Source organism: Aspergillus alliaceus (genome assembly GCF_009176365.1).
Source record: "Aspergillus alliaceus strain CBS 536.65 unplaced genomic scaffold BDW43scaffold_68, whole genome shotgun sequence".
NCBI lineage: Eukaryota > Fungi > Ascomycota > Eurotiomycetes > Eurotiales > Aspergillaceae > Aspergillus > Aspergillus alliaceus.
Window position 1 is genome coordinate 37,073 of NW_022474751.1, and position 12,497 is coordinate 49,569.

The 12,497-nt window shown below is 48.7% G+C and overlaps 3 protein-coding genes across 3 annotated transcripts; 2 read left to right on the top strand and 1 right to left on the bottom strand.

The window, feature by feature from the left end:
* Nucleotides 1-1,119: 1,119 nt before the first annotated feature.
* On the top strand, nucleotides 1,120-7,062 carry BDW43DRAFT_323036 (trifunctional fatty acid synthase subunit FAS2; the record flags this gene model as incomplete). Its single annotated transcript, XM_032049671.1, has 3 exons — nucleotides 1,120-1,639; nucleotides 1,715-6,660; nucleotides 6,725-7,062. The coding sequence occupies 3 exons, from the start codon at nucleotides 1,120-1,122 to the stop codon at nucleotides 6,833-6,835; spliced, it is 5,577 nt and encodes a 1,858-aa protein (XP_031895056.1). The 3' UTR covers nucleotides 6,836-7,062.
* Nucleotides 7,063-7,289: 227 nt separating this feature from the next.
* BDW43DRAFT_304037 (S-adenosyl-L-methionine-dependent methyltransferase) lies at nucleotides 7,290-11,014 on the bottom strand (the record flags this gene model as incomplete). The annotated part of the gene is made up of 5 exons (XM_032045529.1): nucleotides 7,290-8,170; nucleotides 8,201-8,268; nucleotides 8,302-9,534; nucleotides 10,146-10,734; nucleotides 10,861-11,014. 5 exons carry the CDS (start codon nucleotides 11,012-11,014, stop codon nucleotides 7,290-7,292), a joined length of 2,925 nt encoding a protein of 974 aa, XP_031895057.1.
* Nucleotides 11,015-11,282: 268 nt separating this feature from the next.
* Nucleotides 11,283-12,409, top strand: BDW43DRAFT_220318 (putative C2H2 finger domain protein). Its single transcript, XM_032039392.1, has 4 exons — nucleotides 11,283-11,392; nucleotides 11,452-11,478; nucleotides 11,536-12,258; nucleotides 12,309-12,409. Exons 1-3 carry the CDS (start codon nucleotides 11,384-11,386, stop codon nucleotides 12,121-12,123), a joined length of 624 nt encoding a protein of 207 aa, XP_031895058.1. The 5' UTR covers nucleotides 11,283-11,383; the 3' UTR covers nucleotides 12,124-12,258; nucleotides 12,309-12,409.
* Nucleotides 12,410-12,497: the final 88 nt, after the last annotated feature.

Consider the following 12,497-nt stretch of genomic DNA (forward strand, 5'->3'; position numbering starts at 1 on the left):
TGTTTCATTTTTCATTTTTTAATTTTTAATTTTTAATTTTGCCCTCTCCCACTGTCATAGTTATGGGCCCATGAAGTGGTTCCCTCTGGTCTATCTATTCCTCCAATATAGAGTATGATGATACTATCAACCCCAATGAGAAAATGAGACTACCTCTGGTACTCGTACCCTCGTACCACCTCATCAATGCCACTACTGCCCCTAGTATATAGGTAGTAGGCACTAGGGGGCGATCCACTGGTCAAAGATACATACGTACATACCCAGTGACATATTAGTGTATTCTCAATTATGAAAATTACCACAGAAGCTCCCCGTCAACCCAACCGCCATCTGGACATCCAAGAAATGCCTTACCAGGGTTTTAGTGAATGAATCATCTTTTAATTTTATACTAATCATTGTCTTAATAATTATTCTTCTGGCCGTGTATGGTCGCATACAACCAACCACAAGTAATTGGGACAGGTACTAGTTAGAGTAGTACGGATACTGCTGGCTGTCTTCCGCCCCAACAACACTCACCAAAAGCTCACCAGCAATAATTCGATTCCCATCCGTCCACAACTTCACCTTCTCTTGCCTTCCTTATTATCCTTTTTCCTTTCTTTGGTTCATTCTGTTTTTACCACATTGGCACTTTCTCCCCACCGCCTGTGGTCCCAAACTGGGGTGAGTTCCTCTGATACTAGACCCCGAGTTTTTTTCTTCCTTTTCTTTCTCTGGTCTTTTACACAAGTAGTATGTACGGTACCTAGCAAGTCACTCATTTCCATCAAAGAGCTTTCTCCTTTGATCTCCATTTCCTTGCTCAAACTTGTTATTCACTTGGCAAGAGACAAGCACATAACCGTCATGCTTTTTCAATGAATCTCGAGGTCAATTCCCGCTGACAGTTTTTGTGTGTTCACTAGGTTTTAACTTAGTATTATTTCTTTAATTACCCTTCCTCCTCACAACACTATTTTCCTCTTCGTTGCAAATTTATTTTTAACGGCTGCTGCATTTCCAACCCAACTGTCCACAGGAAGTGACGATTGGGAATAGTCCATTCGCCGTGTTGACAATAGAGATAGAACCGCCATCCTCCTACCGTTCATATACCATACATTCTTCAAGATGCGGCCTGAAGTCGAACAGGAACTCGCCCACACCTTACTGGTAGAACTACTGGCGTACCAGTTTGCATCTCCAGTGAGGTGGATTGAGACCCAAGATGTTATCCTGGCGGAGAAACGGACAGAACGGATTGTTGAGATTGGCCCTGCAGATACCCTTGGTGGGATGGCGCGACGAACGCTCGCATCAAAGTATGAAGCATATGACGCTGCCACGTCCGTTCAACGCCAAATACTTTGTTATAACAAGGATGCAAAGGAAATTTATTATGATGTAGACCCCGTGGAGGAGGAGCCTGAGGCGCCCCCTGCAGCCAGCACCCCTGCTGCAGCTGTTCCTATGGCTGGTACTGCGGCTCCTGCTGCAGCAGCCCCTCCGCCTCCTAGTGCTGGGCCCGCCGCCGCAGTCGAAGATGCGCCGGTAACAGCAGTGGATGTGCTCAGAACGCTCGTCGCACAGAAATTGAAGAAGGCCCTGTCTGACGTGCCTTTAAGCAAAGCCATTAAAGACTTGGTTGGTGGTACGTATTTTTGGGGGGGGGGGATACCCTGGTGAACTCTTAGGAAATATCCAGCTAACGTTACTTATTCGATAGGTAAATCCACGCTGCAAAATGAAATTCTCGGAGACCTGGGCAAGGAGTTCGGATCCACACCTGAGAAGCCAGAGGACACCCCTCTTGATGAGCTGGGTGCTTCTATGCAGGCAACATTCAATGGACAGCTGGGCAAGCAGTCATCCTCTCTCATTGCTCGCCTGGTCTCATCTAAAATGCCCGGAGGTTTTAATATCACAGCTGTTCGTAAATATCTTGAAACACGATGGGGCTTGGGATCTGGCAGGCAGGATGGTGTTCTCCTTTTGGCTCTTACAATGGAGCCTGCTTCTCGTATTGGATCGGAGGCTGATGCAAAGGCATACCTTGATGATGTGACCGACAAATATGCTGCCAGTGCAGGAATCAGCCTCTCTGCGCCGGCGGCTGGTGGAGACGGCGGTGCTGGATCCGGAGGCATGCTTATGGATCCAGCAGCAATTGATGCCTTGACCAAAGATCAACGGGCCCTATTCAAGCAACAACTCGAGATCATTGCACGGTACTTGAAGATGGACTTGCGCGCCGGCCAAAAAGCATTCATCACCTCCCAAGAGACCCAAAGAGCTTTGCAGGCCCAAATCGATCTTTGGCAAGCGGAACACGGCGATTTCTACGCCTCCGGCATTGAGCCCGCCTTTGACCCCCTCAAGGCTCGTGTATATGATTCTTCCTGGAATTGGGCTCGCCAGGACGCTTTGAGCATGTACTATGATATCATCTTTGGCAGACTCAGGGCCGTTGATCGTGAAATAGTGAGCCAGTGTATCCGTATCATGAATCGTTCGAACCCCCTCCTCCTTGATTTTATGCAGTATCATATCGACAATTGTCCGACCGATCGTGGCGAGACTTATCTGTTAGCCAAAGAACTCGGCCAGCAGCTCATTGAAAATTGCAAGGAAGTTCTTGGAGTTGCCCCAGTTTACAAAGATGTGGCGATCCCAACCGGCCCTCAGACAACAGTTGACGCTCGAGGAAATATTGAATATAAGGAGGCTCCCCGGGCCAGCGCTCGCAAGTTGGAGCACTACGTGAAGCAAATGGCGGAAGGTGGTCCTATTTCCGAATATAGCAATCGGGCTAAGGTGCAGAATGATCTTCGCAGTGTTTACAAACTCATCCGCCGACAACATCGCCTGTCCAAGTCTTCACAGCTACAATTTAACGCGCTCTACAAGGAAGTAATCCGTGCTCTCAGCATGAACGAAAACCAGATTATGCCCCAGGAAAATGGCAACGGCAAGAGATCGAACCGGTCCGGACACAAGCACAGTGGCAGCCCTCGCGCAGGCAAGGTTGAAACTATTCCTTTCCTGCATCTCAAGAAGAAGAATGAGCATGGATGGGAGTATAATAAGAAGCTCACCGGTACGTATTTAGATGTGTTGGAGTCCGCCGCACGGTCCGGTCTTACCTTCCAGGGTAAGAACGTCCTTATGACTGGTGCTGGTGCTGGTTCGATTGGTGCCGAAGTCCTGCAAGGCCTTATTAGTGGTGGTGCCAAGGTCGTCGTGACTACAAGCCGCTACTCACGTGAGGTCACCGAGTACTACCAAGCAATGTATGCTCGCTATGGTGCCCGTGGCTCGCAACTTGTGGTGGTTCCTTTCAACCAAGGTAGCAAACAAGATGTGGAAGCCCTCGTGAACTACATCTACGATACAAAGAAGGGGCTCGGTTGGGACTTGGACTATGTCGTTCCATTCGCTGCCATCCCGGAGAACGGCCGCGAGATTGATTCCATCGATTCCAAGTCAGAGCTTGCTCACCGCATCATGTTGACCAATCTCTTGCGGCTCCTGGGCTCTATCAAATCGCAAAAGCAAAGCAATGGGTTTGAAACGCGGCCAGCCCAAGTTATCCTTCCTCTATCTCCAAACCACGGCACATTCGGCAACGACGGGTTGTACTCTGAGTCCAAGCTCGCCTTAGAGACACTCTTCAACCGTTGGTATTCTGAGAGTTGGAGCAACTACCTTACAATCTGTGGTGCTGTTATTGGTTGGACCCGCGGTACAGGTTTGATGAGTGGCAACAACATGGTTGCCGAGGGTGTCGAGAAACTTGGTGTCCGCACCTTTTCTCAGCAGGAAATGGCCTTCAACTTGCTTGGTCTCATGGCTCCTGCGATTGTCAATCTGTGTCAGCTTGACCCTGTTTGGGCTGATTTGAATGGTGGACTCCAATTCATTCCTGACCTAAAAAGCCTTATGACGAAGCTCCGCACCGACATCATGGAGACAAGCGACGTTCGACAAGCTGTGATTAAGGAAACCGCCATTGAAAACAAGGTTGTCAACGGAGAGGATAGCGAAGCACTCTACAAGCGTGTTGTTGCTGAGCCTCGGGCCAATATTAAGTTCCAGTTTCCCAAACTCCCCTGCTGGGATGAGGAAGTGCAATCCCTTAATGAGAACCTTAAAGGTATGGTCAACTTGGACAAGGTAGTTGTTGTTACTGGTTTCGCAGAAGTTGGGCCTTGGGGTAACTCGCGAACCCGCTGGGAAATGGAAGCTCATGGGAAGTTTTCCCTTGAGGGCTGTGTGGAAATGGCATGGATAATGGGGCTTATCAAGCATCATAACGGCCCACTGAAAGGCAAGTCCTACTCGGGCTGGGTTGATGCAAAGACTGGGGAGCCCGTGGATGACAAAGATGTCAAGGCGAAGTATGAGAAATACATCCTTGAGCATTCCGGTATCCGTCTCATCGAGCCCGAACTTTTCAAGGGCTATGACCCGAAGAAGAAACAGCTGCTTCAGGAGATTGTAATCCAGGAGGACTTAGACCCATTTGAAGCCTCGAAAGAAACCGCGGAGGAATTCAAGAGGGAGCATGGTGACAAGGTTGAGATCTTTGAACTTCCTGAATCGGGAGAGTACACTGTGCGTCTCAAGAAGGGTGCCAATCTCTTGATCCCTAAGGCTCTCCAATTCGACCGCCTTGTTGCCGGCCAGGTGCCAACTGGCTGGGATGCCAAGCGGTATGGTATTCCCGATGACATCATTGAGCAGGTTGATCCGGTGACGCTGTTCGTTCTTGTCTGTACTGCTGAAGCGATGCTCTCGGCTGGTATCACCGATCCTTACGAGTTCTACAAGTACGTCCATCTATCTGAGGTTGGTAACTGCATCGGTTCTGGAATTGGAGGAACCCATGCCTTGCGAGGGATGTACAAGGATCGCTACTTGGATAAGCCCCTCCAGAAGGATATCTTGCAAGAGTCGTTCATAAATACAATGAGTGCATGGGTTAACATGTTACTGCTATCCTCCACTGGCCCCATCAAGACACCCGTTGGTGCTTGTGCAACGGCCGTTGAGTCCGTTGACATTGGATACGAAACTATTGTTGAAGGCAAAGCCCGCGTCTGTTTTGTTGGTGGATTTGACGACTTCCAAGAAGAGGGCTCATACGAGTTCGCCAACATGAAAGCTACCAGTAACGCGGAAGATGAGTTCGCACACGGCCGTACACCTCAGGAGATGTCACGACCTACCACGACTACCCGTGCTGGCTTCATGGAATCGCAAGGCTGCGGTATGCAACTTATCATGAGCGCCCAGCTCGCGCTGGATATGGGAGTTCCAATCCACGGTGTGATTGCGTTGACAACCACGGCTACCGACAAGATAGGACGTTCAGTCCCCGCGCCGGGTCAGGGTGTCCTTACTACTGCGAGGGAGAACCCCGGCAGGTTCCCGTCGCCCTTGTTGGACATCAAGTACCGTCGCCGGCAATTGGATCTGCGTAAGAAACAGATCAAGGAATGGCAGGAGTCTGAGTTGCTGTATCTCCAGGAAGAAGTAGAAGCCATCAAAGCCCAAGGCTCTGATTCGTTCAACATGTCTGTATACATGCAGGAACGAGCTCAGCACATCGAACGCGAGGCTGTCCGCCAGGAGAAGGACGCGCAGTTCAGTCTCGGAAACAATTTCTGGAAGCAAGACTCCCGCATTGCTCCTCTGCGCGGCGCTCTTGCCACCTGGGGTCTCACTGTTGATGACATTGGGGTTGCCTCTTTCCATGGTACCTCTACCGTTGCAAACGATAAAAATGAATCCGATGTCATTTGTCAGCAAATGAAGCATCTGGGTCGTAAGAAGGGCAACGCGGTCCTAGGTATTTTCCAGAAATACCTAACCGGACACCCTAAGGGTGCTGCCGGTGCTTGGATGTTCAACGGTTGTCTGCAGGTTTTGGATAGTGGTCTGGTTCCTGGTAACCGCAACGCTGATAATGTGGACAAGGTACTGGAAAAGTTCGACTATATTGTCTACCCCAGCCGTAGCATCCAGACGGATGGTGTCAAGGCATTCTCGGTCACCTCGTTCGGTTTCGGTCAGAAGGGCGCGCAAGTGATCGGTATCCACCCTAAGTATCTTTATGCCGCCCTTGACCGCGCACAGTTCGAGACCTACAAGTCCAAGGTTGAGGCCAGACAAAAGAAGGCGTATCGGTTCTTCCACAATGGCTTGATCAACAATAGCATCTTTGTTGCTAAGAACAAGGCACCGTACGAAGATGACCTTCAGAGCAAGGTCTTCCTCAACCCCGATTATCGGGTTACCATTGACAAGAAGACTTCTGAACTTAAGTTCCCTGCAGCACCCCCAAAGGTCGTTGATAAAGGTGTCGAAAGCACTAAGCAGATGGTTGAGTCGCTGGCGAAGGCTCACACTGTTGAGAACTCAAAGGTGGGGGTGGATGTGGAAAATCTTGAATCGGTTAATATCGAGAATGAGACTTTCATCGAACGAAACTTTACAGCTGAAGAGCAGCAATACTGCCGCAAAGCCGCCTCTCCTCAAGCATCATTTGCAGGACGATGGAGTGCAAAGGAGGCTGTTTTCAAATCCCTTGGTGTCTGTAGTAAAGGTGCCGGTGCTCCGTTAAAGGACATTGAGATCACTAATGATGCGACCGGGGCTCCTGTCGTTAACGTGAGTTTACTATTGCTTTGCTTCTTTACCCTGTCTAATCACTGCGAACTAACACCTTTTATAGCTTCACGGTGCTGCAGCCGAGGCGGCGAAACAGGCTGGCGTAAAACAAGTCAGTGTCAGCATCAGCCACAGTGATTCTCAGGCAGTAGCTGTAGCAGTTTCTACATTCTAATGGCTTGATGGGCAGTAGGGTTTAGATAATACGTATTTAAGTATAGATAATTTGATATTTTCTCGCTAGCCTTCATGACACCTACATTGATTTCATTTCCTGGTTTCGTCTAGTGTGGATCAGTCATTGTATCGTTCACGATTCTCTCGACACTGTATTCAGTTTTAATGCATAAGTGTAGGCTGAATAGGGTAAGTCTCTCTACTGCCTTGATCCTATTCATCTCTCCACTTTCCTCCTGACTTCAAAATTCAAACATGTTGCTCTTCGTTGTAGACCCTACCTCTATACACATGCATTATTATACCAAAGATCCAAGGGCTAGCTTTAGCCCAGGATGTGTTTCAAATGTTCCTCGGTGGGTTGATTCCGTCCAAGATATGAAGCAACTTCCAATTAGACGAATTTGGTACGCGCGGCGAGGAGATTCAGATAGACCCGTAGATCCTCGCCCCTATCCACGCCCCGACGCTCGACTCAGTGGACCCCAATTAGCCCGAGGGTTGAGTTGATACCTGACAAGTCGTTTGTTGGCCACCTCTCTACCTAGAGATTCATCGAAAACCACATTCAGTGTGCTAGGGTGACATTTCGAGGTAGATGTCCCAAGGGCTGGGTTTGAGTTCTGCGAGTTCGCTTGAACATTTGATTCGCTTTGGCCCAAGGCCTGCCGGAAGCCGGAACGGTACAGCGCGGCTTCGACTTTTGTCACTACGTCGGAGATATCCTTGCCATTCTCAGCAGCAGACAAGATCTCTTTCTTCAGCGAATCTAACTGTCGGTCACCTTCCTCCAGCTGCTGAAGATTTTCCCGGCTTTTCGCCATAATAGCAGCGCCGGCAGTACCAGGCTTAAGAGCTTTCTCTTTGATTGGGGACTTCTGCCTCACCCACTCCCTCATGATCTCCCAGATTACATCCCAAGGTGCATCGGTGCGGATAGTATTGGGCTTGGTGTGACTACGAGTGCACTTATAACCCAAGTGCCGCACGGCTCCGCGGAAAGCGTCAGCGGAAATAGTGGATGTATGAAGGACTTTCGAGAGAGCGCTCAAGCTAAAATAGAATGGATATGGTTCTCTAAGAGCCGGATCAATCCGCGGAATGATAGCAGAATCTCCACTTGGCGCAACAGCTTTGGTCCCGGGCAAGGTAGATTCAGGGCTGCCACTCCGTGAAGAATCCGAGAGGCTCAAATCCTCCTCAAGCGCTGTGGTCAGCATGCCTTCGAGCCTGTCCACCGTTTGGTATATGCTCCTATCTGTCGTAGGAAGCATATCAAGGATCTTTTGTATAAAGTGAGGATTATGAAGTGGACCCGCCCACATGGGGCCGCCTAGATGAGTCTTCATCCCACAATGCGCACAGGTCGTGTTTGCCACTGGTCCCTGGGCAAATCCGTAATGGTAGAAAGGATTTCCTTTTTTATCTAGCCTTGATTTTGTCTGTGTCAGAGGCTGTGTTGACCAAGCTCCACAGCCCGAATCACAGTTGTAGACAATCATTGTATTGCCTGAAACAAACTTAACTTCAGCTGGTGATCGGTGAACACGGACAAAGACTCGGCCGTAAAAATCGATTGACAAAGATAAGAGTGGCTCGATAGCCAGCCCGTATTTTGCAGCTGACGCTGCGAGGGAATGAAGGATTAGACGTAGTCCACCTTCGTGGCAGTGTGTACCTTTCATAGACACACCGCCATACAATGCAAATGATTTCTCGGGGTATCCGTTCGATGCCCAAACACCGGCATCGGTACAGGTCACACACAGCAAACCCCCGTCCTTCACGGCCTGTACAGCGGAGTCCATGAACGGTGCAGCCGTCCCGTAGGGATCCAAATCAATGACGTCAAACTTCCCAGTGTGTTGTCCACTACTCTGGGTACTAGCTGGGTGAAGAGTACTGTACATATAAGTTCGCGCGTCGCCGGTGTTAGGTTGAATGAGCTTTTCGAGTCCGTTGTATTCAATGTTCAACTTCATCGATTGGATAGCGGAGGGCGATAGATCATTTGCAACAACACAAGTGACAAACGGAATCTCTGATGCATAGCGTAATGCACGCAAACCAGTGGCAGACAGAGCGTCAAGAATTGTAAATGAAGGCGTAGTGTTTTGTTCCGGCAGCGATCCTGAGACCGGCTGATCACCATTTCGTGCTTGGCAGTCGGGATTGCTTCCCTTACCATTTGGTTCTTCTTCTTCGTCGCCATCCTCTCTCTTTCGTTTTTTGCCCTTTGCCTTTTCAGCTACCGCGCCCCTTTTCTGTTTCTTTTGGGCTCTCTGCTTCTTCAAAGCCAATACGTGTTCCCCATATGCTTTGATGGCGAGCACACTCAGATCTCGATTGAACTGTTGGATAGGATTGTAGAATACCGACTGGGCCTCATCCTTCGCCTTAAGGTCTCTTCGTGTTCCTTTGGCGGCTGCAGCCTGGGAAGGTGGGTTCAAAATGAACGCATTCCCTTCCTTCACCGCATGGTATTCCTTACCCTCATACTGAACGAGTTGATCAGAGACACCATGCGCTGGTATTGTCTCCATGATTGAAGACCGTGCAAAACAATACTGTACAGAGGATAAACCGCCGGAAGAAGGCTGAGGGTTCTTACACCGAGAAAAGGTCAGAACATCAGTGCGTATCGAGTGAAAAGCCGACCGAAGTGTTGAGATATGATGAGTGTCCAAGAGAATAAAGCTCATCGACTGGGATTTAGGAGACCCAGCTCGTGTAAGGTAATGAAGATGTATATATGTTGTAATTGGTGGCTGAGGTGTAATAAAAGGTCCGGTTCAAGTCCCCGCCGAGGAAAAAGAGAAAAAAAGGAAAAAAAAAAAGTGAAGCCAGAGTATAATTTATGCACGGACCACACTTTGTTAAATTCTATATATATGTACATACATATATAGAGTACGTCTCACCTCTCTGTAAAGAGAACAACCTTCAAATCATTTTATTATTATATAGAGATTTACTTCTCTTCCATTACTTTTTGTTGGAACACTATTACCTTATTAACTGTTATACTAGGCTGGCTCATCACTGTTGTACATATATGAGCATTGATCACATACAGCTTAGACATTTGTCTCTGAACTACCCGTTCATTTCATAACCAGGAACCAAGGACAGGTACCTGTTTGTAGATCTCATTCCAACCATTGGCTTCCCAACCCGAGCTCTGGCCTCCACGGGCAATGACTCCCAAAGCGCCCGCAAGCCAGACAGCGGCTCCTACGGCTGCAACACCATTGACTACCCACCACCTTTTCTTCTCCCTCTTGATCCGCTCTTCGCCTCTTATGTACCCCAGGTAACCTTCAATGTGATCTTTCTTATTGCCTCGCTCCCTCCGAGCCGTGGTAACTCTCCAACCCATCCAAGCAGCCCATCCTCCAATGACATGCCACGTCCCGACAGCGACAAAGAAAACATAATATATATTCCAAAATACAGGGCTGCGCGCAATCCCATGAGCCACATAACCCAGACCGACTCCTGAGCTCCCTCCATCAACAATCAACGGCGTCGCACGGTTGACAAGGACATGAGTACCAAGAAGCGGAACAAGAGAATATCCTAGGCGCGCTTGCCAGCTCATTCGCGGCCAGAAAGTCAATGAGGATCTCTGAGACCTAGTCTCCGCCCCGTATAGTCGTGCCCGACGAGTAGAACGGATACTCCGGAGAACAATGCCAGATGCGATATGGACAAGGAGGGGGACAGTTAGGATTACATGCTCCAGCCCCGGAGACTGGTAGATAGGTCTTGTGAGAAGCAGATACGTTTCACTGTCTGGAACTGATCGAGTCGCTAGAGGGAAAAGAGAGGTGTTGGCGAAATGCAGCGCAAAAAACAAAGTTGGGGGGTATGTCGAGTATTTCTGAAGTGCGGAGACTGCGACTGTAAGCTCGAATGAAATGGAAAAGCAAATAGTTCATCCACACATACGCCACGAATCCCAGTTCTGCCCACGAAGACCTAATTTGTGCGTGGACAGCCCGCCCTCTGATCCAGTCCAACGTTTGGAAGGCAGGTCTTGAGCTTTAGGAATGTACTCGCCAGCTTCAAGGTCGGGGAACTCGTCCTGTACTGGTGAAGGTTCCAACTCCTGCAAAACCAGCGAGTGCGTATCGATATCATTTGGCTTTGGCGAGATGCTTCCCTTGGAGGCCATGATTGAGACCTCTTTGTTTTGGTTTTGGTTTTTTTGTTATCTACTTTTCGCAAGGTTCAAGGCGGCTCAGTAATTTTTCATTCAATCATCACCGTAGAGGCATCATGGCTGTCTGGCAATCAATAAGAGGATAATTATATGGCGTCCTTTGACGATTTATGAAACCTTTACAAAAAATGCAGCAGTCGTGATTGGTCGGGGTAAAGGTATTTTTTAATCTAATCTTAACCGCAATCCTGACTAAACCACATAAATCCATAACAGTAACTATTGCCATCCTCGTTCAGAGACTGTTCGCATCTCCACGTATCAAATTTGTTTCATTAGTTTCTATTCTTTGGAAACCCTCTGATCACGTGCTCGCAAAGGATGGCACCTGTATGTTTATATTGTCGTAAAAGATATAAAGGATGGCGATAGGCTTACACAAAAAACAGCGCGGCTTTACCAATCCCGCGCCCAAAGTGCGACCCAACCCCATAGACCAAGAGAATTAGTCCCTTTTAGCTAATCCATGCCAGACTGAATCTGCGCGCTCCGCGTTAAGTTCTTTTACCTGTACACTTTGCAACAAATCTTACTCTCGGCATCCGGAGTACGAAGCGCATATCTCTTCCTACGACCATCAGCATCGCAAACGCCTTCAGGATCTCAAACAACTCTCTCGGGATCCAAATGCCGCGGAGAAGGCTAGGAGAGCGGAGAGGAGAGCGGACGCAGAGGCCGGGCTAAGAGTTATTGACAAAGATAATACCGCTGTGGGGGCTGGCTCTGGCGGTGGGGGAGGTTTCAAGAAGGGGGGGTTCAAGAGCTCCTTTACGACAGTCAAAGGCCCTGTAACTCCAGCAGCACCGACGAAGAAAAATGTACTCGGGGATGATGATGAGGAGGAAGAAGAAGGCGATGACATACCCGAAGCAATCGAGAAGAGCCACCGTGCTCACACTCGTGGCTCGAGCACCCAGTATGATTTTGAAGAAAGTGATACAGATGGGGAATATGCGGGTGATACAGTGGGCGGCGGCTACTATGATCCCCTCAAGCCTACGGGCTGCTTCTCTGGCTGTGTAGGCACCAAAAAGATACTAGCGGAGGCTAGTGTGGTCTAGAGGGAGGGTATATTCCTCCAACGAAGATTATGAAAGGAGGGCTGACGGTCTTGTTAGGGACGCGAATTCTTTCTATTTGCAAAAATATTTTTTCGAAGGCAAGTCTTGAACCATTGAATAATCATCCATGTGTTTGTAAGCACAACTTTGCCGCTTTATATATATACCCTCTGATACATCTATAGGCGGCAATATAGATATTCTGATGAGCCGTCAAATTATTGCCCTTCTTATAGCGCGTTTAGACATTCTTGATAGGAACGGAAGTAAACCTAAGAGTCCTCACAATACTCTAAACCGAGGCAGAGAAAGTATGTTCCAAGGTATAGACGTGTTGGGTAGTAGATTCTGGAAATGTAAATGAGGTTGATTCT

What these genes read in the sequence shown, in the direction of transcription:
- BDW43DRAFT_220318 (XM_032039392.1), top strand. An exon ending in TTACCAATCCCGCGCCCAAA is followed by an intron (nt 11,479 to 11,535) that starts GTGCGACCCAAC and finishes AATCCATGCCAG; the next exon opens with ACTGAATCTGCGCGCTCCGC.